Source organism: Anomaloglossus baeobatrachus, chromosome 2 (genome assembly GCF_048569485.1).
Source record: "Anomaloglossus baeobatrachus isolate aAnoBae1 chromosome 2, aAnoBae1.hap1, whole genome shotgun sequence".
Lineage (NCBI taxonomy): Eukaryota > Metazoa > Chordata > Amphibia > Anura > Aromobatidae > Anomaloglossus > Anomaloglossus baeobatrachus.
Genome location: NC_134354.1, coordinates 127,604,929 through 127,631,804, shown reverse-complemented (window position 1 = coordinate 127,631,804; position 26,876 = coordinate 127,604,929). Strand labels below are relative to the sequence as shown.

The following is a 26,876-nucleotide window of genomic DNA, read 5'->3' as shown; positions in this document are numbered from 1 at the left end:
TAATGCACCTTCATTACACACACACACTATAATGCACCCCCATTACACACACACACACTATAATGCACCCCCATTACACCCACACAATACAATGCACCCTCCATTACCCTCTCCCCAGACATAATACATTGCACCCCCCCCCATCACCCCCTGCAGACACAAATTACACAACCCCATACACACTCCTGCCTCCCTCCCTCCCTTGGAATACAGTGCTCCTCCTCTGCCTGTCACAAAGCTGTGACTCCTTCACAAATGTTCCCCGTTATGTGTCCTTAGCCCCTCCCCACTCATCCCCATTTATTAAACCGTCTCTTCGGCTCCTCCATGGAGCGCTTACCGCTTCCTGATCCTGATGTCTCCTGTGTCCCGGCGCCCACAGCACTGTGATGACGTCAGCAATGTGCTGATCTCATCACGTTGCTGTACGTCAGGGGCGGGGCCCAGTCCCGGCGCACTGTTCAAATGTATTTACGTCTGAAAGACGCAAATATATTTGAATAGGAAGAAGGAGGAAGCTGCAGTCACCGAGGCGCCCCTCTGCACTGTGTACATGCCGGGCACACAGCAGGGCCGGCACAGCACAGCGTGCTGCCTCCTGCTGCAGCTAGTGTGCCCGGCATGTACACAGTGCTGAGCAGCGCGCCGGTGGCTGCAGATACAGCGGCCCACTACACCATGCCCTGCTTCTGGGGGGGGGCAGCTGCCCCTTGCTGGGTACGCCCATGCTGTGTTGTAATATGAATTTATAAAAATTCCCTATGTAAATGAGCAGAGGGGCTAATCCCCTGGACGTCGCTTCGCCCCGTGGGCGTTTGCATGTTTTCCGTGGTATCACGCCCCTCTGGACGTGATACCATGGATTTACATTAGTGACGTCAGTGTCAGCTTCTGGAGATCCCGGGCGTGCGCGCTTCTCATTCCCGCAGCCTTCTTATCCGGGTGTTTTACTTGCCGCCTTTAGACACGCTCAGCACATGGTCGGAACCGCAGGAGTCTTCTGATCATGCGCAGTGCACTTGTGAAACCGACAAACTCGGATAACAAGGCTGCGGGAATGGTAAGCGCACACGCCCGGGATCTCCAGGAGCTTATGATGACTTCGCTCATGTAAATCTATGGTATCACGCCCACAGGGGCGTGATACCACGAAAACCATGCAAAAGCCCACAGGGCGAAGCGAAGTCCAGGGGACTAGACCCTCTGCTCATATACATAGGGAACACGTAAGTTTTATAAAACATTTTTTTTATAAATTCATATTATACAATATTACAACACAGGGATGGGTAGGAAGGGGTTATAAGGCCACACATCACCCTGCTTGTAGGTCAGAACGCATATGGGACCTGACAGGTTCCCTTTAAAAGTACACAACAACAACATCCTTAAGTAGATTCTAGGGAACAGACAGCAAAGAAAGCTCCAATAAATGTATGAGGAGAAGATGCATTATACCCACAATCAAATGGACGGCATAAAACTGATAAGGCTGGGTTCACACATAGCGACAGCGATAATGACGTCGCTGTTACGTCACCATTTTCTGTGACGTAACAGCGACCTTGTAAGTCGCTGTTATGATCGCTGCTTAGCTGTCCAACACAGCGACGCAGCAGCGATCATAACGTCGCTACATGTGCAGAGAGCAGGGAGCCGCGCACACTGCTTAGCGCTGGCTCCTTGCTCTCCTAGCTACAGTACACATCGGGTTAATTAACCCGATGTGTACTGCAGCTACATGTGCAGAGAGCAGGAGCCGGCACTGGCAGCGTGAGAGCGGCGGAGGCTGGTAATGAAGGTAAATAACGGGTAACCACCTTGGTTACCCGATGTTTACCCTAGTTGCAGCTTACCGCACCTGCCAGACGCTGGCTCCTGCTCTCTGCTCGCTTCATTTCGTCGCTCTCTCGCTGTCACACATAGCGATCTGTGCGTCACAGCGGGAGAGCAACAATAAAAAAACGAACCAGGGCTCTGTGTAACGAGAAGCGATCTCGCAGCAGGGGCCAGATCGCTGCTCAGTATCGCACAGCGCGAGATCGCTAATGAGGTCACTGTTGCGTCACCAAAACCGTGACGTGGCAGCGATTTCGTTAGCGATCTCGCTATGTGTGAAGCACCCCTAAGACAATGATTATATTACAGCAGAAGCTTTCTGCGCTCTCAATATCATCCGTTCCAGAAAGCAGAACACTCAGGTCTGTCTCCAATCACTGTCTCCCCGGTATCTTACTTGCTGCCTGTTTATGTGGCCCCTGTATCTCCTTGGTAGGGCGCCCCTTTTGTTATTTTCTGGAACTCCCTTCTCAGTGTGCCTCCCTCCCTGAAAGCTTCTGCTCTTCTGGAACCTCTTGATCAGGGATGTCCTTGGTCTCCCTACTGAGCCATGCTTGAGTATTTTGGGTCTCCATTTTTGTATTTTGCAGATTTGGTTTTGATCAACCTGCAAACCTATGTGTACAAATGTTCACAATGTTATATCTTAGCATCTTCTACAACATCCTGATTCCTTCGTTAGCACACTGCATTAAATTCCTCAGAATGTCAACAGGACTCGCATTACTGAGATGCCAGTTGGTGCTAATAAGCTTCTATGCAGTGGGGAAAAGCTAGACATAGAGGGAGGAGATAGAAGCAGACATCTTGCTGCAAGTTCACTAGGAAGAAGTTACTTTAGTTTTTTGTTTTGTTTTTATTGTAGATTTATAGTGTAAATGTCATTTCAGGAGAACTTGCAGCAGAATGTCTGCCTGCCTCTGTATACTCCCTCTTTCCTTCTCCCTTCTCCATAGAAGTTTAAAAGTACTAACTCCTCTATCTCAGCAATGTCAAAATCTTCACGGAATACAGATTTTTACCCTTGAAATGAGATTGAAAGATCAGTCGAGAATGAGAAAGAAGCAGATTTTTCTGTTCGGATACAACACAAAGTTTCTAATTTTCTTGGCTCCTACTGATTTATGAAATAAAAATTAAGGCAACGGTTGCGCTTTAAAAATGGTCATGTCTAGCCTGATTAAGGCTGAGAAGGCACTTTGCGTTCACCTACTTGCAGTTCAAAACGCACGTTTTGGGCTTAATTGATTTGACCAAAGTTGCCTTTTTCTGAACTTTAGTGCTGAAAACGCATGCGTATTTACCGCGTTTTAGATGCGTTTTCAGTGCTTTTTACATGCGTCTTTGAACATCAAAACACTGCCTAATAAAGTTTAAACAGTCAAAAAGAATGAAAAAAAGTTAAAAAAATGGAAAAAATCTATATTATTGGAAAAAATAATAAAAATGGATATAATTCATAAAATTATAGCCGTAATAAACATTTTATCGGAAATATAGCAATAAATGCATATTTTTCATAAATTTAATTGTCGGATTTTGTGTGTGTAAAGGGACATATCAAACCATTATTTTGATGTCCAAAAAGCATGCGTTTTGGTAGTCCAAAACGCATGTTTTCTGCACTGAAAAAGCAGGTAAAACGCAGAAATTTGAAGGAATCTTGGTTTTTGCCATTTCTCATTGACTTCAATGTTATCAAAATGCACCCAAAATGGCAAAAACAATTGACATGCTGCTTCTCTGAACGCATGGTTTTTGCCACAAAATATGCAAATTAAACGCAGCGTTTCAAAACGCAAAGTGCGGTCAAGAAATCATCATTTTCCATTGACTATCATGGAAAACCAAAACGCATGCATTTTGGCACATAAACGCAGCTGCTCAAAACGCTGCGGAAACGCAGGTAAAAACGCAAAGTGCGTTCTCACCCTAACACTTATGAAGGCTTTTGACACCAACAGACAATTGTCCCTTACTGATTAGAAGAATCACTTCAGACCTCCGTTAGTATTTTTGATTTCCGTATATCTTACAATCTCTCTCCTTTTTTGTTTAGGTTTTACCTGCATCCTGAGATGGCAGAAGACCTGATCTCCACACATTCCCGCTTCTCACATTGTCTCATCGCTGTCTCAATCGGTTAGCTGCTTTTGTTGTTTTTTTTATTTTGATCACCATCATACATGAAAGCTTCACTCAGTTGTCCATTTCTTTTCTCTTATGTTATAAAGAACCGTTGCTGCACAGTCTTGTGAATCAAATCTTTATCAGTGTTTGCTCAGTGTCAGTTTTTACCATCAGTGATTTTCTAAATCAAATTGGAGAAAAAAAACTGCAAAGCTTCTACTACTCGTTAGGAACAGCACAAAGATTGCACGTGGATGCCATCCGTGAGATCGTCATGGACGCATAAACTTGTATGGTTGATTTTGATCATGGGTCATCAAATATTGATATCTGTTAAAACATAACACAGCACATGTACGTGAAAAATGGACTTCTGAATGAGGCCTACATGTCACACAATTACTATACAGAAGGACAAAACCTCTTTATAACACTCTACTTACAAACTAAGATATATACAGTGTGTGTGTGTGTGTGTGTGTGTGTGTGTGTGTGTGTGTATATACATATATATTTCAGGCTTAGAACATAAAGATAAAAATTTTAATGTTATAGTGAAGAATCAACAGCAAGTGGGACACAATTGTGAAGTTGAATGAAATTTATTGCTTATTTTAAACTTTTTTTAAAAAAAGAATAAACTGAAAATTGGGGCGTGCCATATTTTTCGGCCCCTATACTTTCAGTGCAGCAAACTCATTCCAGAAGTTCATTGAGGAGCTCTAAATGATCCAATGTTGTCCTAAATGATGATGATAAATCTAATCCCCCTGTGTGTAATCAAGTCTCCGTATAAATGTACCTGCTCTGTGATAGTCTCAGTGTTCTGTTTAAAGCGCAGAAAGCATCATGAAGACCAAGGAACACAACAGGCAGGTCCGTGATACTGTTGTGGAGAACTTACAAAAAGATTTCCAAAACTTTAAAAATGCCAAGAAGCACTGTGCAAGTGATCATATTGAAATGGAAGGAGTATCGTACCACTGCAAATCTACCAAGACCCGGCCGTCCCTCAAAAATTTCATGTCAAACAAGGAGAAGACTGATCAGAGATGCAGCCGAGAGGCCCTTGATCACTCTGGATGAACTACAGAGATCTGCAGCTGAGGTGGGAGAGTCTGTCCATAGGACAACAATCAGTCGTACACTGCACAAATCTGGCCTTTATGGAAGAGTGGCAAGGAGAAAGCCATTTCTCAAAGATATCCATAAAAAGTGTTGTTTAAAGTTTGCCACAAGCCACCTGGGAGACACACCAAACATGTGGAAGAAGATGCTATGGTCAGATGAAACCAAAATCGAACTATTTGGACACTATGTCAAACGATATGTTTGGTGTAAAAGAAACACCGCTTATTACCCTGAACACACCATCCCCACTGTCAAACATGGTGGTGGCAGCATCATGGTTTGGGCCTGCTTTTCTTCAGCAGGGACAGGGAAGATGGTTAAAATTGATGGTAAGTTTGATGGAGCCAAATACAGGACCATTCTTGAAGAAAACCTGTTGGAGTCTGCAAAAGACCTGAGACTGGGACTTTCAACAAGACAATGATCCCAAACATAAAGCAATATCTACAATGGAATGGTTCACAAATAAATGTATCCAGGTGTTAGAATAGCCAAGTCAAAGTCCAGACCTCAATCCAATTGAGAATCTGTGGAAAGAGCTGAAAACTGTTGTTCACAAACGCTCTCCATCCAACCTCACTCAGCTCGAGCTGTTTGCAAAGGAAGAATGGGCAACAATTTCTGTCTCTCGATGTGCAAAACTGATAGACACATACCCCAAGCGACTTGCAGCTGTAATCGCAGCAAAAGGTGGTGCTACAAAGCATTAACTTAAAGAGGCTAAATAATATTGCACGCCCCACTTTTCAGTTTATTATTTTTTATAAAAGTTTAAAGTAAGCAATAGATTTCGATCAACTTCACAATTGTGTCCCACTTGTTGTTGATTCTTCACCATAAAATTTACATTTTTTTATCTTTGTTTGAAGCCTGAAATGTGGGAAAAGGTTAAAAATTTCAAAGGGGCCAAATACTTTCGCAGGGCACTGTATGTGTATATAGATACAATAAATACAGTATATGTCACAAGACTAGATGTGCTGCTCATTCCCACATTCTTCTGTCATCCCATCCCCCCCTTGTAATTTCTTGTGATGTCTCCTCCTGACCCTGAACTTGGAACAGAACCATCAAAACAAAGGAGATTTTGTTAATTTAAAAAAAAAAAAAACATTTTTTTTAAATTCATAGATATTTAAAAATGAACCGTGCTACATGTCCTAAAATTTATCTCATGGTTCTTGAAAGTAGGGTTATGATGCCAGACTTTGTGACGAATAAGAAAAACCTAAAAATACATCAAGGACACTTGTGGAAAATGGCATCAAGGAGGATCAATGAGTTTAATAAGATTCTACTGTTCTTCTGTTACACAAGTATCTTATTTCTGACTGTAAGGACTCATAGGGTTGGAGAAATATGGGCTTTTTTTATTTTTCCACCTACAGATTTTTCTTAGATTATGTAACATACAATTTTTCTTTGGAATTCACAGTGGTGAAATTGCTGAAATCCACAACAGCAATTGCCATTCACTGCAGGTCAAACTTTGTTCACATAATTTTTCACAGCATGTGAATAAATATTATTGACGTCTCCCCAGCTTTGCTGTCGCTCTATTGAGTAGATGAAAATCGGCAGCAAGCCTGACCTGTGAGGGGATGTGTCCTAAAAGATACGGGGGTCACAAGGATAACATGGCACGTAAGAATGATAAATTCAGTGTTTAAAGAGTGCCATTCTAGGGTGAAGGCTTTCTACAGAAAAGCTGTAGGTAACTTTGTCTTCTTTCTTCTTTCTTCTTTCTTCTTTCTTCTTTCTTCTTCTCTCATTTTATGAACCAATAAATATGTTGAAAAGCAAAAGAAATGACTTTGAAGCACGTCCTGGTGTCTGATGCTTTAAATACTTGAAAACCTTTTGACCCTTGTTTTTATTTCAGGTTATTTCATTCATGATTTCGTTGATATGCTGCAGAACCAGAAACTGCACCAGTCCTGGGAACTGCTCTTCCATCACACTGTGGTATGTAATGGTGCAGTTTTTTTTATCACGTGCTATTTCTGCATTCTAGTTCATGGGAAGGAATGCACCTCATATTCCGACCTTTAAAGGGTTATTCTAAAAATAATAAGTTATCTCCAGGATAAGGGATAACTTTCTGATTTCTGGGACTCCCAGCAATTTTTATGTTTAATCTCTTAATTTTTCAATAAAAAAAAAAAAAAAAGTTTGTTACATTAAGCAGGGCTGCAGACCAAGGCAAACTCACAAATAGAGACAAAACAAAAAAAAACAACCCAAAATGCAATGAAATATGAAAAGGCTTTGCATGGTTGTGGCCATATACAGGTCCCAGCTATTTTGACATTGGGGGGGGTGTTTGGGGGCTCTGGAACCCCAGTAATGTGGCTCTTTAACACCATCCTGAATGTAGTGAAGGTGCCCATCCCAATATGTAGCAGGTGTAGTACCGTGTTTCCCTGAAAATAAGACCCTGTCTTGTTATAATTATTTGCCCCGAAAAATGTGCTAAGGCTTATTTGTGGGGAAACAAAAGTCGAAGGCAAGTTTATTCCCAAAAGAAGGCAGACACCCCCAGGAGAACCGCAGTTACCAGACCCTGGACACTTGCTTTACACAGCAGGTTCTCAGTGCATCACAATACCCTCTTGCCAGAAGCCGTACGGTATCACTGTGTGTGTGGACCTGACGCATATCTCTGTGGGAGAGCCATTGGCACGTGCCAGCTGTAGCTGTTCAGGGTCTGGTAAGTGCGTTTTTGTTTTTTGTTTTTTGTTTTTTTTTGTGGGAGGGGGGGGCACCGCCCATCTCTCTTGGGGCATTCTTCTCTTTAATTATGTGTCCTGCTGTATTCTATAACTTTTTTTCAGGGCTTGTTTTCAGGGAAACGCAGTAGTGGTAATATTAATATTAGCAAATGCCTCAAATTGGAAATTTAGTATAGTTTTCCTGATTAGATATGTTGCTTACCTCATGTGCAGGGCATTGTAGCTTAGATATCCATGGTTACGACCACGAGCAACTGTCACTGAATGAGTGGTCGTAACCATGGATAGTTAAGCTGCAATGCCCTGCACATGAGGAGGTAAGAGACATACATAATGAGGTAAATTATACTAAATTTCTAATTTGAGGCATTTGTTATTATTATTATTATTTATTAATAATATTCCTAATACATATTGGGATAGAATTTTGAAGATGGGAATACCTCTTTCAACTTTGCTTCATTCATTGTCAATTAAACTACTGCAGAACAGAGTACAGTCCTGTAGACAAAGAATGGAGTGCAGGTGAAGCATACGCACCTCTATGCCATTCATGACAGAGCTGTAGAGTCCCAATCTCAGGAAGCTGATGGTCCCTGTGGTCGGATCCACAAGTTGTGCCCTGTCCTGTGGATAGGATATAACTTTATAAATAACCCTTTAAAGGGATCCTGTCATCAGTTTTTCAGCCTATAAGCTGCGGCCACCACCACCGGGCTCTTAGGCTAGGTTCGCACACTGCGTCTTTTTGACGCTGCGTTTTTGTGCGTTTTTGGCCGCTAAAAACGCACCTGCGTAGAAAAAACGCATCAAAAAACGCATGCATTTTTGCCGCGATTTGGTGCGTTTTTGGCTGCGTTTTGCTGCGTTTTTGATCTCTGCGTTTTGCTGCGTTTTTCAAATGCATTGCATGGGGGAAAAACGCAGGAAAGAACTGACGTCCATTTTTTTTTTTTTTTTTTTTTTTTTTTTTTTTTTTTTAACTCAAACGCAGGTTAAAAAAAACAGATGTGTGCGGACAGCAAAAATGAAAACTCATAGACTTTGCTGGGGAAGCAAAGTCCTGCAGTCTTGAGGCCAAAAACGCACCCGAAAAACGCGCAAAAACGCCGCGAAAAACGCACTGTGCGCACATAGCCTTATATACAGCATTCTAACATGCTGTGTATATAAGAGCCCAGGCCGAGGTTATAACATAAAAAAACACTTTATAATTCTTACCTGATGGTCGAGCTGCGGTGGATTCTAGTCAGATGGAAAACTCTGTTCTCCGGTGCCGGCGCCGCCTCTTTCGGCAATCTTCGTTCTAGTTCTGAAGCCTGAGTGCATGACTCGTCCTACGTCATACACACTCGCCGGTCCTGTGCAGGCGCACTACAATACTTTGATCTGCCCTGCTCAGGGCAGATCAAAGTGCGCCTGCGCAGGACCTCAATGCCAGCGAGTGTGGATGACGTGGAAACGTCATGCACCGTGGCTACAGAAGGAGGGCGAAGATGGCTGAAAGAGGCGACACCGACAACCGACACCGTTAGGTGAGTATGATAAAGTGATTTTTTTGTTTTTAACAGTGGCCTGGGCTCTTATATACAACATTCTAACATGCTGTATATAAGAGCTCACTGGTGGTGGCCGCATTATACACCGAAAAGTGGTGACAGGTTCCCTTTAAAGATCTAACAGTAGGGTGAAAATATGATTTCAGCAAAAACATATTTGTTGTATAAAGTTGGGGCTGCTTTGTGCCTTTGGTCACATCAGTTTGCTTATGCTACTTGATACAATAATAAAAGTCATTATATGTCTTTGGCACCACAACGTTGACTCTTAGCCAAAGTTGCTGTATAGCCCCAGTCTTAGTTCAGACATATCGAATGTATTCAGGTTTTTTTTTTTTTTTGTTTGTGTTTTCTCTTTTTTTTTTTTTTTTCCTATGGAAAGGTTTTATAATAAAATGCCAAATTCCATAAAATGATGAAAAGCTCCAAAAATGCAATGAATGTATTGTTTCATAATTCCCCATTGACCTACAGCTAACATCTGGCCAGTGTTTTTTTTTTTTTTTTTTTTTGAGGGGTGGGGGAAGCAGTGTTATTCCTACAAACGCTGTCTGTAAAGGCGACCCCCTTATTCTATTTTCCAATTTATTTTTTGTATTAGTTACTTACAACTTCTAGAGTTCTACTTGGCATCATTAAGCAATAGATCTACAGTTCAGGACAAGCATTATTGAATGCATTCCCTACCCTTACGCCAAGCTTCATTGGAGCAGAAATTGCATTAGAAGTTTTCCAAAAGGAAGGTTTTGGTTTTTTGTTAGGGGTACTCGATTATAGGGGTGATCCGGCTCGGCTCTCTTCCGTATGGAGAAGGGAATAAGGCTGGTGACCTCACATCTTTCTACAGGTACCGCTTGTATGTGCAGTACTTGCTGCTCGTACATGAGAGCTGGACGATATATACAACTGTGACTGCAGTAGTCCACCCAACGTCTGATCTGGAAGTGAACGGAGCTGCATTATCCTTTTAAAATTATTTGGATTCACTGTTGTAACTCGGATTATATTCGGCTCCTCTTACTGGTTTGACAAGTCTTGAACCAGATACTGCTACATGGGCATATCAAGATGTCTCTTATTTTAAGAAAAATAGAAAATCAGTTTGCTTGATATCTGTATGAATACAATGTCATTTAATTATAGGACGTACAGAGAAAGAGAGTCCCAAGGTATTATTCCCTCTATAAATCAGTTTGTGATGCCACATCTAAAATATGGGATATACATTAGTTTTGGGGTCTAAATTTTAAAAAGCAAAAGTTAGTTCAAATATGGGAAATTTACATGGGATGGAGGGCCTCTTCTATGATTAGAGGTTATAAAGTTGGGCTTATTTGAGTTAGGGAATAAAACAATCTCAAAATCTATCATTTTATATGTATAAATGCTTGTGTGGTAAATACAAAGGACTGGAATGTCACTTACTCATTCCAAAGACCATACTTAGGACCAAGGAACATTCATTATGTGTGGAGGAAAGGTGATTCCGGCAACTAAATAGGAAAGGGTTCTTTACAGTTACAGCAGTCAGACTGTGGAATGCCCAACTACAGGTGGTAGTAATGGCATATCCAGCCCTTTTGCTATACCTTCCTCAGCACAAATGGCATTGCGGGTTATACATTCACTATCACCAGATTAGTAATAACTGGTGGAGAAAGGTTGATGGACCTGGGTTTTGTTTCGCTTTTTTCTTCTCAATCTATGTGCATAGAATGTTCTCGACTTATTTGTATAATAATACTTTGGTGAACGGCCAGGGTTCTAGTAAGTTTTTGAGAAGTAATGAACTTTTTACAATGTAGTAGTTTGGGGTGTGGTCTCTTAGCAAATAATGTGTGTGTGACTTCATTTAGGTGGGGATTATGTTCCCCAAATGCATTCAAAAGACTCAAGATGTCTGAAAACCATCAAACCTATTGTAGATTTAACATGGCTGCTGATAAGTCTACCTAGAAAGAAACGAGATAGGATGATAAAACTACATTTATTCCACATACTCTCCCACTGATGTCAACACACTTCTTACATCGATATTCCACGTCCTGTAAGCCTAGCAAAAAGGATTTTGGTTGTGCCTCAAACCAGGCATCTGTAGCAGCCATGGCATCAGAAATCGTGTGAAATTTGGTACCCTTGAGGTGTTTCTTCAGGTTTGGAAACAGATGATAGTCAGGGGGAGCTAGATCTGGTGAATAAGGTGGGTGGTCAACCAGCTGGAAGCCCAGCTCTGCCAGTTTTGCTGTGGCCGTGTGAGCAGAGGGATTGTCTTGCAAGAACAAGATTTCTTTGGACAGCTTGCCGCGCCTTTTGGCCTTCAGAGCTGCCTTCAATTGGTCCAGAAGTTCAATACCTTGCATTGATGGTGGAATCCTTTTGTAGGCAGTCCACTAGCAGCACGCCCTCCTTATCCCAGAACACAGATGCCATCACCTTAGTTTGTCATTTTTGCACCCTGAATATCTTTGGACGAGGAGAACCACTGTGTCTCCACACCTGACTGCTCCTTGTTTTCAGGGTTATAGAAATAAATCAAAGTCTCATCCATAGTGACCAGTTGATCCAGGAAGTTCTCATCAGGCCAGAGACGCTGACAAATGGACCGTGAAGATTTCACTCACATGCGTCTCTGATCTGTTGTCAAACATTTGGGGACCCACTTTGCAGATAACATCCTCATGTCCAAATGTTCATGGATAATGACACAAACACGTTCATGGGAAATCCCCGTGATGTCTGCTATTGCTTTAGCTAAAACACGCCGATTCTCCAGTATGAGGTTGTGCACAGCATCGACGATCTCCGGAACACCAACCACTCTCAGTTGTCCAGGACGTTCCTAATCATTGGTGCTGAACTGGTCCATTTTAAATTTGGCAACCCAGCTCTTAACTGTGGAATATGAAGGGCATTGATCCCCCAATGTCTGCGACATATCACCATGAATATCCTTTGCGGACTTGCCTTGCAGAAATAAGAATTTTATCACTCCTCTGCTCTCAGTTGCTGTGAATATCGTTTTAGACTCCGCCATTTTGTTTTCCTGCGTGCGTAGAACACTGTTGCCATATGCAACAAACACCATTTTGAAAACCTATATTAGACACACAAGGCTTTCATGTGACGTAACATTTGTTACCATAGAAACAAAAAAAAAATCACAAAGCCAAAGACTTAGCAGCAGCCCCTCGTATAACCTAAAGTTCTTAGACTGATTTAATAAAAGTCCCTCTGAGTGCAATGACACGCCCATAGAGCACATCCAGCCTGATTTGCAGATGCCTTCCACACTGGATTTTTCATACCTTACACTTCAGATATATAAAAAACATATATATTTTTTTTTTAAATAAATATTGGGATACACATGTGCACAGCTAACCACTGCTTCCATATGTAATAATATGCTGATAGTAAACCCCTCTGTGAAGGCAACCTAAGATGTATGGTAGGGTTGTGCATCTAATATATGGCAGTGGCTCCGGAGCTGAGCTCCTTCCCTACAGCGAGTAGCTGTTGCCTGCTCTGAACGCAATAAATGGACTGCTTTAATACAGCTGTCACCAGGTTTTTGCTCCCTCATCTGAGAGCAGCATAATGTAGAGACAGAGACCCTGATTCCAACGATGTCACTTACTGAGCTGTTTGCTGTCATTTTGAAAAAATCAATGTTTTCTCTGCTGCAGATCTAGCAGCTATACAGAGCTCATGAATATGCTGGACTACCTGGCAGCACACAAAGTAGTCCTGTAATGATAATCTACTGCTGATTAATCAGTGTTTTTTATCAAAACTACACAAGGCAGCCCATTAAGTGACACATCCCTGGAATCAGGATCTCTGCCCCTATGTTATGCTGCTCTCAGATTAGGTGTTACCAGGTTTTTAAGAGGTCGGGAACTGGTGGATGCAGCTTCTGTTGCCCATTGCTTCACATGCAACGTGATCATGGGTTACTGATGGGTTGTCTTGCCATGTTAATCCATCTATTAAACGAAGCCAGTAGCTGGGCTTCACTAGAGACCAGTGGTTATACAATAAACTGCAACATTACACTATTGTTTATTGTATAAAACAATCGCAAGCTGAAGTCTTCTAAAAAGACCAATATAAAATGTAAAAAAAAAAAAAGTTCAAACTAATAAAAATCCGAGAAATATTTATCCCGTATGGTAAACGCTGATGGAGAAAAAAATAGATGAGAATTGCTATTTTGGTCACATCACCTCTCCAAAAAATGGAATTAAGAGATCAGAAGCTCTTACTGACATAATAGAACCAATGAAAACTACAGCTCATTCGATTAAAAAACAAGGCCTCTTATAACTTTATGAATCAAGAAAGAAAAAAGTTGTAATGACTGAAGGATAAAACATGAAATGAAAAATTGCTGCGTCTCCACTCAGGTTAAAGGGAAATGTCGCCATGTTTTTGCTATGGAATCTGATGGTGGCATGATGTCAGGGCAGAGAACCTGATTCCAGTGATAACTTACTGGACTGTTGGGCTGGTGTTATTTTTCTAGAAACCCTGTTTTCTCTACTGCAGATGTAGCAGTGGCCAAAATCCTAAGCTGTCTAATGCCGCTTACACCACTGATTAAGGGTACGCGCCCACAATCGGGACCCATTTGTGTCCTAGACGCGACAGATCCTGACCTGTGGGGCCGCGAGTCTCCTCCGCAGGAGACTGTAGATGCTCGTGCTCATTATCAAGGTTCGGGGCGCTGCTGTCTCTCGCTTGTGTTCTCCCTACGGTGTATGATTGCGACTCCACAGCAAAGAATTGACCTGCTGCTGCCTCGGAGAGCCGCACTGCGAGCCATACACGCACAGTGGGCAGGAGATTTCTAGAAATCCCATCCACTGTGCTTTTACAATACATAGCAGCGTTTTAGATGCAGCGAAAACATGCTACATCCAAAATGCTACAAACACTGATCATGGGCACGTACCCAAACAGCTGTATATTGGCAGTTTGCTGACAATCAGTGGTTGGGGTAGGGTTACACAGGTGAACTGTTCTGTCTTCACTAAAACATCTAGTCCAGCAGTGATCCTACAGATTTTATTGAAACCGCACAGCCTAGTAAGTTACCCCATACATTATGCTACTTTGAGGTTAAGTAGCAAGAACCCGCTGATTCCCTGTGGTGTTGATTATGTCCCGGACTGAGCTTTGCGACTTGATTTATCTACTGTTTGGACCTCACCAATCTGATATTAAAGGGGTTGTCCACTAGTTGACAACTCCTGCTTAAAGGGAACCTGTCACCAGATTTTGTTATGTGTAAACTAAGAATACCACCTTCAGCAGCACCTGTGCTGCATTCTATAAAGGTGTATATTATCCCCTAACTCCCCCTGTATACTTCCCAAAACCTTTATTCTATTCTCCTGTGCTGTAGGTAAGTCTGGAGTTTTGTGCATCCTGTTCCCAAATTTTTGGGTTGGTTAGTGTTGATGTAAGTCTGGTCAGATATGCATCCTTGATACAGTGTCTATCCCTTTTTTCCGCAGCTCCAGCAGCCATTGTGACACAACAATCAGCAGATACTGATCCGCTGCAGCTCTGCAATGTTTCGTCAGAGCAGAGATTGTCTCACAAAATAGTAAAGGCTGCAGCCGGTCAGCGTCCACGGATTGACTGCAGCAGTCACGTGACACAGCAATGTCACATCACCAGCTATCGCTGGTGCAGCACCACTGCGGGAGGTCTATATACATTGTATTTATTTTCTGTGGAGTCGGTCTCTGACTTCTGGCTAAGTACAGGATTACATTACCGGTGTATTGTGCACAACCTCCAGTGTATTTCTATGAGCTGCTGTCCCTGATTGTTTGCTGTCTGCTTGTAAGAGCTGACGGGGAGAAATCTATCTACAGTAGGAGGCAGGAAAGATGGTCTAAAGCTTCATAACAAGTGATACAGTGGGCATCGGACGTTAGCAATTCCTGGTCGGTAATTTATGACCCTTGGTTCATTTGGCCCACAGCTATCCCGTGTATATGGCTAGCTTTATGCTTCTTCCAATCCTTCGGCAGATGCCATCTTGGCTGATACTCCCATAAACAGAAGCTTTTGTTTTGTTGAGTGCTCCTGTGTTCTCTGAGAAAGACGTGGGTTGTTTTTTGTCGTCCCCCCCCCCCCACCCACCCAAATGGTAAAGGGAAATCAGTTAAGCCTGCTTTACACCATACCATCCAGCATACGATATGGTATGCGATCGTACCGCCCCCATCGTATGTGCGGCACGTTCAATTTGCTGAACGTGCCGCACATACGAGTAACACCCCCCCCCCCGCGTCACACATACTTACCCGTCCATACGACCTCGATGTGGGCGGCAAACATCCACTTCCTGGAGTGGGAGGTACGTTCGACGTCATGCGGCAGCCGGCCGATAGAAGCGGATGGGCGAAGATGAGCGGGACGTAAACATCCCGCCCACCTCCTTCCTTCCGCATTGCCGGCGGGGGCCGCAGGACGTAGGTAAGATCTGTTCATCGTTCCCGGTGTGTCTCACACTGCGATGTCTGCTACCCCAGATACCATGAACAACCTGACGTTCAATTTTTAGGAAAGAACAACGTGCATGCAATGAACGTTTTACCGTTCAATCGCACGTAGCTGTTACACGCTACAATGTACCTTACGATGCCGGATGTGCGTCACTTACGACGTGACCCCGCAGACACATCGTAAGATATATTGTAGCATGTAAAGCGCCCTTTTCTCCCAGATATCTTACAATCATCGGGTAATAGTAATAAAATAATCGACTGTTCCTTCTGAAATCAGTGACTCTAATTTGCATGGGCATCTAGGCATATATCTGCTTCTGGAATGAGTTGTGTGGCTACTCCACCGGCTAAATAATCAGGAACTGGTGACCCAATGGGCCCTGTTCCTAGAAGCAGTAACTGATCACACCTGATTTATCTTTTTTTCTGTTAGAATCCTAGAACGCTTTCTGACAGCCAAGTATTTTTATAGTATATTGGCATCAGGACCATAACACATGTTATGTTAAGGTGAGCAAAGGCAGTATTTTGCCAGCTACAGAGCTTGTGCCAACTATGATTTATTTATTTTTCTTTCTTTCTCTCTCCAAAAAAGATCCAAACTTCTGTAAACTATAAGGCCACTTTCACGGTTTCTCTCCCCGTTCAATGGTCCTGTCGGGCCTTCTGTACGAACCCCCCTCAAAACAGGTTTCGGATGTATGTGCCAACGGGGCCACAGACTAGAATGGTGTAGACGAAGTCTCCGTATGCTCTGTTATGTACCATTTTTGGGAGTAAATGCCTATTGGGTGCTGACACCCAGACTTAAGCGGGCCTAACACGCTGCGACATCGCTAGCGATGTTGCGAGCGATAGCACCCGCCCCCGTCAGTTCTGAGTCACTGGCAAATCACTGCCCATGGCGCACAACATCACTAACACTCGTCACATATACTTACCTTCCTAGCGACATCAATGTGGCCAGCGAGCCGCCTCCTTTCTAAGTGGCCACCCAATAGAAGCGGAGGGGTGGAGATGAGCGGCCGGAATATCCCGCCCATCTCCTTCATTCCTCATTGCCGGCGGCCACAGGTACGATGTAGTTCCTCGTTCCTGCGGTGTCACACGTAGCGATGTGTGCTGCTGCAGGAACGACGAACAACCTGCGTCCTGCAACAGCAACGATATTCGGGAAAGGAACGACGTGTCAACGATTAGGTGAGTAAGTTTGATCATAACGGTCGTTCCTGTGTTTCACACGCAACGACATCGCTAACAAGGCCGGATGTGAGTCACGAATTCCGTGACCCCCAACGACATCTCGTTAGTGATGTCATTGCGTGTAAAGCCCCCTTTTAGACTGTCTGGGTATCCGCCTCCAGTAAGCGTATACTCCTGAAAATGGTGCACAATAGAGAACACTGTGACTCCGTCTGATCCATTATAGTCTGTGTCCCCCCGTTGGTGTATACATGCGAAACCTATTTTGCGGGAGGTTTGGATGGAAGCCCGATGGGACCACTGAAGAGGGAGAGGAACACAGTGTGACAGCGGCCTTAGAATAAAAGTATTCTCTGCCAATCCTCTTCCATTACTGCCCGATCCACAGTCGCCCTGCTGAATCGTGATAGTACAGTGTGCATACGCTTCCCCATGTGCGTGGATGGTGACATTACTGCACGTATGTGATTTGTATACTTGCGATCACATGCCAGCTAGACTTGTGCTTCTCTCAATTCTCTTCTATTAAGAGAAGTTGGGTGACACTGGTTGACACGTGACTGCCTTCTTGCATAGGGAATACAGGAAAACCATGTCGGTGTGCACATCTTTACAGAGAATTACTGCAGACATCTCTTCTGAGATCAGACAATACAGTTAATTATAAAAACAGAGTACAGTAGGTCGGCTTGCATTGCCGGTGCGGTCCTCTGAAGTTAAGAAATTAAAAGTAGTTACTTTGGCACTCAAAGAATTAAAGTCCACTTTAATAATGATCCGATTTCATACATGGAAAGACACCAAAAAAAAAAAAAAAAAGTTTCAGCTTAATTCAGCCTTTATCAAGGTTTGTCTCATAGATGTATGAATGTAGGTGAAGATAAGTTGAGTGGCGAAGAAATTTCTCTTGTATGTACATGTTCTGAGTCATGTGGATTCCCAAAGTCACTTAATTTTCGGGGGTGAATTTCGCAATGTGGCTGGTTATGTGGACTCACGGTGTTGAGTAGAGTCCTGTAATGAGGATAGATGGAGATATAGCTCACATGGATTGGGAGAAGGACTCCCCTGTGTTAACAGTTTAATAAAGAATCTCTTGGATTTGAGGGGTAAATTCCACACCTTGAAACGTTCTGTGAACTTATAACACTGAGGTGTGTGTGGAGGCAGGCAGGGCGGACTCCTTATGTGCGGTGTCTCTCGAAACTGAGACGCCACTTCTACACCGTCATAAGGAGTCACATAGTAAAATTCACCACTGAAATTTCAGGGACTTCTCTTTTGGGGGATCCACAATGCTAAGAACAGTACATGCAAGATAAATTTCTTCTCCACTCTGGTGATATTCACCTATAATCATACATCTGAGACAAACCTTTTATAAGGTTTATAAAGCAGGGCTGTGGAGTCTGTAAACCAAACCTTCGACTCCGACTCCTCAATTTCTCTTGCACCGACTCTGACTCCTACATATATTGCTTATAGTTAGGTGAAAAATTTATTGTAATACATGGACATGTGTATGTGAACATCAGACATTTTAATAATTTTTATGATACAATAATCAAGATATTTGGCTAGAACATAAAATATATTTATTGGAATACAACTATAGAACACAAAAAATAAATTGCAAATATGCAATACACTATGTAATATACAGTAGATTACATATATATCTTGTGTGTGTATGTATGTCTGTGTGTGTGTGTGTATGTGTATATATATATATAATATATATATATATATATATATATATATATAATTTTACAATTTATTAGTTTTTTTGTGTTCTAAAGTTGTATTCCAATAAATATATTTTATGCTCTATCTAAATATCTTGATTATTGTATCATAAAAATAAAATGTCTAATGTTCACATTGTACTACAATACATTTTTCACTTAAATATAAGCATTATACTAAATGTTATTATTTAGTAAAATATTCAGCACATTCTGCATTGCACTACTGTCCCCAATTTATTATATATTTTAGGAGTCAGTCGGTGCATTTTATACCGACTCCACCAAAATGAGCTCCGACTCCGACTCCACAGCCCTGTTATAAAGGCTGAATTAAGACGACACTTTTTTCTTTGTCGCTCCATTGGGAGACCCAGACAATTGGGTGTATAGCTTCTGCCTCCGGAGGCCACACAAAGTATTACACTTTAAAAAGTGTAACCCCTCCCCTCTGCCTATACACCCTCCCGTGCATCACGGGCCCATCAGTTTTTTGCTTTGTGTTGAAGGAGGCACACATGCACGCAAGCTCCACATTTTAGTCAGCAGCAGCTGCTGACTTTATCGGATGGAAGAAAAGAGGGCCCCTAACAGGGCTCCCGGCATGCTCCCTTCTCACCCCACTCTGGTCGGCGGTGCTGTTAAGGTTGAGGTACCCATTGCGGGTACAAAGGCTGGAGCCACATGCCGTTATCCTTCCCCATCCCTTAGGGGCTCTGGGAGAAGTGGGATCCTAACCGGTCACCATGCACTGGGAACGGGCTCCCTCCGCAGCCCCTGGGGGAATCTGACGGACAGGAGATCGGGTATCATCAGGGACAGGCCCTGCTTCTATGAGGTACTCTGTGTCCCCTTGGGGACGGCGCATAGAGCGCCTGTGTAACAGACGCTGCAGCGGCTGCTGTGTGTTTTGACACCTCCAGCTCCACCGCCGGGACTACCGCGCCGACCGCGCTTGTTTGCCGGCCGGGTTACTAACTTTAGTCCCCGGCTTCTGCGGCCTAGTACCGCATACTCCCGCCCCCGGGCCTGCCAGTCAGGGGTAAGGGCGGGACGCTAGACTGGACGTCAGCGATGAGGGCTGGAGCATACTAGGTATCCTCCTCCCCCCTCACTGAGCACTGTGGGGCACCAGATTCCCGCACTTTCTGAGGCACGCCCACGGCTCCCTCCTCCTTTGAGAACGCTGGCAGCCATTGCTATCTGCACTTCTGCCGGTGGAGAACTTCAGACCGAGCTCCACAGCTCTGGGAGGCCCAGGCAGGGAATCTGGTGGACACACAACCGCTGAGGACGGTCGGTAAGCCGCACCGGTTACCTGGTGCTGGCCCCCCCGGGTGCCGAAGAGTGTGTATATATATATATATATATATATATATATATATATATATATATATATATATATATATATATATATATATATATATATATATATATATATATATATATATATATATATATATATATATATCTCCATATACTGTATACATTTGCTCTGTTCGGCCGCATTATTTGCTTTTGGCTATATACCCTCACTGATTGCTCTAAGAGGAGACAACAGCATGTCGTCCGCAAAAAGCAAGGGTGCCAAGGCACAGGCTTATTTTGCAACCTGTACCTCTTGTGCGGCTATGTTACCTGCAGGTTCCACCTACCCTCATTGTGTGCAATGCTCGGCCCCTGTGACACTCACTCAGCCGGAGCCTCAGCCACGGGTGGGACCCCCGGCCCAGGTAGAACCACCGGCTACCACTGTCCAGGTGGCAGGGACAGAGTTTGCAGTGTTGGCTGACAAACTTTCTGAGTCACTTTCACAATCCATGGCTCAGTCTATGGATAGATGGTCTGCTAAGATACTAGAAGCTTTGCAGTCCAGACCTGTAACACAGGCCCCGGGCACTGTTGAATCATTGCCCCCAGGCCCCCCTCGGTCGGAGCAGCAAAGTGCTCCTGGGGTGACTTCTAGGTCCCACGGTGAGGACTCCGACACGGACCGCAGTCCCAGACCGGCTAAGCGGGCTCGCTGGGAGCTTCCCTCGACTTCTTCACACTGCTCAGGGTCTCAGCATGAGGACTCTCTGGAGGATGAAGCGGAGGTGGCAGATCAGGGCTCTGATCCTGACGCTGCTCTCAATCTTTATACACCTGAAGGGGACGCCATAGTAAATGACCTTATAGCGTCCATCAACCAGGTGCTAGAACTTTCTCCTCCACCTCCACCGATTGAGGAGTCAGCTTCTCAGCAGGAGAAATTCCAATTTAGGTTTCCCAAACGTATACGGAGTGCGTTTTTAGATCACTCCAACTTCAGAGATACAGTCCAGAAACACCGAGCATTTCCGGACAAGCGCTTTACTAAGCGCCTTAATGACACACGTTACCCCTTCCCCACTGACGTAGTTAAGGGTTGGGCTCAGTGTCCCAAGGTGGATCCTCCGGTCTCTAGACTGGCGGCTAGATCCATAGTAGCAGTGGCAGATGGTTCATCGCTCAAAGATGCCACTGACAGGCAAATAGAGCTCCTGATGAAATCCATCTATGAAGCCATAGGCGCGTCTTTTGCTCCGGCATTCGCAGCCGTATGGGCACTCCAATCTATCTCAGCTTGTCTGTCTGAGATTAATGCAGTCACACGTGCCTCTACTCCGCAGGTTGTGTCTTTAACCTCTCAGGCGTCGGCTTTTTCGTCCTACGCCATGAACGCCGTCCTGGACTCTGCGGGCCGTACAGCGGTAGCATCCGCCAATTCAGTGGCAGTTCGCAGGGCCATGTGGCTACGCGAATGGAAGGCAGACTCTGCTTCCAAGAAGTTCTTAACCGGTTTGCCATTTTCTGGCGACCGTCTGTTTGGCGAGCAATTGGATGAAATTATTAAACAATCCAAGGGAAAGGACTCCTCATTACCCCAGTCCAAACCAAACAGACCTCAGCAACGGAGGATACAACCGAGGTTTCGGTCCTTTTGGCCCTCAGCCACGTCTCAATTCTCCACGTCCAACAGGCCACAGAAGGGCCAGAGGAACTCTGCTTCATGGAGGTCTAAGTCACGTCCTAAAAAGACCGCCGGAGGAACCGCCCCCAAGGCGGCCTCCTCATGACTTTCGGCCTCCCCAGACCGCATCCTCGGTCGGTGGCAGGCTCTCCCGCTTTTGCGACGCCTGGTTGCCACATGTCCAAGACCGATGGGTGAGAGACATTCTGTCTCACGGTTACAGGATAGAGCTCAGCTCTCGTCCTCCGACTCGTTTCTTCAGAACATCTCCGCCCCCAGAGCGAGTCGATGCTCTTTTTCAGGCGGTGAACACTCTGAAGGCAGAAGGAGTGGTGATTCCTGTTCCCCTTCAAGAATGTGGTCGCGGTTTTTACTCCAACTTGTTTGTGGTGCCAAAAAAGGACGGATCATTCCGTCCCGTTCTGGACCTCAAACTGCTCAACAGACACGTGAAAACCAGACGGTTCCGGATGGAATCTCTCCGCTCCGTCATCGCCTCGATGTCCCAAGGAGACTTCCTAGCATCAATCGACATCAGGGATGCTTATCTCCACGTGCCGATTGCACCAGAGCATCAACGCTTCCTGCGTTTCGCCATCGGAGACGAACACCTTCAGTTCGTGGCACTGCCTTTCGGCCTGGCGACAGCCCCACAGGTCTTCACCAAGGTCATGGCAGCAGTGGTGGCAGTCCTGCACTCTCAGGGACACTCAGTGATCCCTTACTTAGACGATCTTCTAGTCAAAGCACCCTCCCGGGTGGCATGCCAACACAGCCTGAACACTGCTCTGGAGACTCTCCAGAGGTTCGGGTGGATCATCAATTTCCCAAAGTCAAATTTGACACCGACCCAATCGCTAACTTACCTCGGGATGGAGTTTCATACTCTCTCAGCGATAGTGAAGCTCCCGCTGGACAAACAGCGTTCACTACAGACAGGGGTGCAATCTCTCCTTCGAGCCCAGTCTCACCCCTTGAGGCGGCTCATGCACTTCCTAGGGAAGATGGTGGCAGCAATGGAGGCAGTTCCATTTGCGCAGTTTCATCTGCGTCCACTCCAATGGGACATTCTCCGCAAATGGGACAGGAGGTCGACGTCCCTCGACAGGAACGTCTCTCTTTCTCGGGCAACCAAAGCCTCTCTTCAGTGGTGGCTTCTTCCCACTTCCCTGTCGAAAGGGAAATCCTTCCTGCCCCCATCCTGGGCTGTGGTCACGACGGACGCGAGTCTGTCAGGGTGGGGAGCGGTCTTCCTCCACCACAGGGCTCAGGGAACCTGGACTCCGACAGAGTCCTCCCTTCAGATCAATGTTCTGGAGATAAGGGCAGTGTATCTAGCCTTAAAGGCGTTCCAGCTGTGGCTGGAAGGCAGGCAGATCCGAATTCAGTCGGACAACGCCACGGCGGTGGCGTACATCAACCACCAAGGCGGCACACGCAGTCGTCAAGCCTTCCAGGGAGTTCGGCGGATTCTGCTGTGGGTGGAAGCCACAGCCTCCACCATCTCCGCAGTTCACATCCCGGGCGTAGAAAACTGGGAAGCAGACTTTCTCAGTCGCCAGGGCATGGACGCAGGGGAATGGTCTCTTCACCCGGACGTGTTTCAAGAGATCTGTTGCCGCTGGGGAACGCCAGACGTCGACCTAATGGCATCCCGGCACAACAACAAGGTCCCGGCATTCATGGCACGGTCTCAAGATCACAGAGCTCTGGCGGCAGACGCATTAGTTCAGGATTGGTCGCAGTTTCGACTGCCCTATGTATTTCCCCCTCTGGCACTGCTGCCCAGAGTGTTACGCAAGATCAGGTCCGACTGCCGCCGCGCCATCCTCATCGCCCCAGACTGGCCGAGGAGGTCGTGGTACCCGGATCTGTGGCATCTCACGGTGGGTCAACCGTGGGCACTACCAGACCGACCAGACTTGCTGTCTCAAGGGCCTTTTTTCCATCTGAATTCTGCGGCCCTCAACCTGACTGTGTGGCCATTGAGTCCTGGATCCTAGCGTCTTCAGGGTTATCTCAAGAGGTCATTGCCACTATAAGACAGGCCAGGAAACCAACGTCCGCCAAGATCTACCACAGGACGTGGAGGATCTTCTTATCCTGGTGCTCTGATCAGGGTTTTACTCCCTGGCCGTTTGCATTGCCCACTTTTCTGTCTTTCCTTCAATCCGGATTAGACAAGGGTTTGTCTCTCGGCTCTCTCAAGGGACAGGTATCGGCGCTTTCCGTGTTTTTTCAAAAGCGTCTAGCCAGGCTTCCGCAGGTACGCACGTTCCTGCAGGGGGTTTGCCACATAGTACCACCTTACAAGCGTCCGCTAGAACCCTGGGATCTTAACAGGGTGCTAACGGCTCTTCAGAAACCACCTTTCGAGCCGATGAGGGATGTTTCTCTTTCACGCCTTTCGCAGAAGGTGGTCTTCCTAGTGGCAGTCACATCACTTCGGAGAGTGTCTGAGCTAGCAGCGCTGTCATGCAAAGCCCCCTTCCTGGTGTTTCACCAGGATAAGGTGGTTCTGCGTCCGGTCCCGGAGTTTCTCCCGAAGGTGGTATCCCCTTTTCATCTCAATCAGGATATCTCCTTACCTTCTTTTTGTCCCAATCCAGTTCACCAATGTGAAAAGGATTTGCACTTGTTAGATCTCGTGAGAGCTCTCCGACTCTACATTTCTCGTACGGCGCCCCTGCGCCGTTCTGATGCGCTCTTTGTCCTTGTCGCTGGCCAGCGTAAAGGGTCGCAGGCTTCCAAGTCAACCTTGGCTCGGTGGATCAAGGAACCGATTCTTGAGGCCTACCGTTCTTCTGGGCTTCCGGTTCCTTCAGGGCTGAAAGCCCATTCTACCAGAGCCGTGGGTGCGTCCTGGGCATTGCGGCACCAGGCTACGGCTCAGCAGGTGTGTCAGGCGGCTACCTGGTCGAGTCTGCACACTTTCACAAAACACTATCAGGTGCATGCCTATGCTTCGGCAGATGCCAGCCTAGGTAGGCGAGTCCTTCAGGCGGCAGTTGCCCACCTGTAGGAGGGGGCCGTTTTACGGCTCTTTTTATCGAGGTATTCTTTTACCCACCCAGGGACTGCTTTTGGACGTCCCAATTGTCTGGGTCTCCCAATGGAGCGATAAAGAAGGGAATTTTGTTTACTTACCGTAAATTCCTTTTCTTCTAGCTCCTATTGGGAGACCCAGCACCCGCCCCTGTTCCCGTCGGGCTGTTGTTCTTTTGTGTACACATGTTGTTCATGTTGAATTGTTCTTTGGTTCATGGTTCAGTTCTCCGAACATCCTTTGGATTGAGTTTACCTTAGACCAATTTATAAGTTTCCTCCTTCCTGCTTTGGCACCAAAACTGATGGGCCCGTGATGCACGGGAGGGTGTATAGGCAGAGGGGAGGGGTTACACTTTTTAAAGTGTAATACTTTGTGTGGCCTCCGGAGGCAGAAGCTATACACCCAATTGTCTGGGTCTCCCAATAGGAGCTAGAAGAAAAGGAATTTACAATAAGTAAACAAAATTCCCTTCTTTTTTTTTTTGTTTATTTGTTTTTATCAATGTATGAATCAAATCATTATTAAAGTGGCCTTTTCTTTGCAACCTTTGAGTGCTGAATTTACTACTTTTTAATCCATTTAATTATCCATGGACAAAACAAAATTGCTTGTTAAATAACAGGTTGGCTAACTACTGTCAGAGACAGAAGATTGAATAGGATGGAACAACATGTAGCAACAAACTGAAAAGCATCTAACAACGTAAATCTCATAATGACCGCCTAAAGAGAATGAGTTGTTGTTCTGTCTGGTTAGTTTTCTAAGAATTGTGTAACCAGGGTGGATCGTCATTCCACAGCTGTAATCTACACACCCTAGTCTTTAGGACACTGTTTCTATATATTATTTTCTTCACTTTTGATTTTGAGAACACTCCAGCTCAACTACTTTTTTGTGTTTTTTTTTTTATCTGTAGTCCGTTATGACCCTTGGGATTATTGTTGAAAATGAAAGTGACAAAAATAAACAAGATCTTTATGGATTTACATCTAATTCCTATTTGAGCCCTGGGGGGTTTCTAGGTTTGGAAATTTTAGGGATTTTTAGGTTTTGGGCCAATCTTCAAAAACGACTTGGCACTATGCAAAAAGTTACTACGTCATACTTTTATCCATGACTTATGTTTGTCTATGCTATTCTTATTTTACATATTTTTCTGTAATATTGCAGTTTTCAATCTGGAAGCTGGCACTAGTCTACAGAGACCTTTTTACGTAGTTCTCGTAACTAAGCCCTGGTGGACCTATCTAGGCTTGCACAAAATGGATATTCTTACAGAGTATTCATCCATCAAGTTACCATGGCTCGACATCGAGCTGAAGGACATTAAATGAAGGAAAACCAACTAGCCTTTCTAAACCCTTTTAATTCAAAACCATGAAACTGTTTAGGCTACGCAACGTAGGAACCACTTAAATCTACATTGTCAGGTAGAGCATCCATAGAAGTGTGGTTTGGAGATTGGAGCTAAGCAGGAACCGCTCCATGGAAAGATACCTTTATCAAGATGTCTGAACAACTTTTGCTTAGTGCATAGACACCAGTTATCTATTATTTCATTTCAAGGCTGCATAAGCAATGGGTTGAAAGTGACATAAGTTGAAGGAGCACAGTGCCCAGCTGAATACTTGTCCCATTTGTTCTGTAGGCCATCAGGAAGGGAGTTAGGTAACTTGGTACTCGGACCACCACTGATCAAAACTCCTTATACATACCGTATTTTTCGGACTATAAGACGCACCGGACTATAAGACGCACCCTGGTTTTAGAGGAGGAAAATGGGAAAATAAAAAACTTTAAGCAAAAAATGTGGTCATGACACACTGTTATAGGGCGAGGATCTGCTGCTGACACTGTTATGGGGGTAATGTCCCCAAATTCTCTACTAAGGTACCCCATCCTGGTAATGATCTTCCTGCCTTGTATATGATCCTGCTATAAACCCCCCCATCCATCCTGTTCACATACCCCC

The 26,876-nt window shown here is 44.8% G+C and overlaps 1 protein-coding gene across 1 annotated transcript in view; it reads left to right on the top strand.

The window, feature by feature from the left end:
• The window catches only part of TLCD2 (TLC domain containing 2), a 74,045-nt gene that overhangs the window by 6,240 nt on the left and 40,929 nt on the right, over window positions 1–26,876 (top strand). The window contains exons 2-3 of the mRNA XM_075335332.1: window positions 3,899–3,981; window positions 6,983–7,065. Coding sequence (XP_075191447.1) covers window positions 3,899–3,981; window positions 6,983–7,065 — 166 coding nt within the window. The remainder of the gene's footprint in view (window positions 1–3,898; window positions 3,982–6,982; window positions 7,066–26,876) is intronic.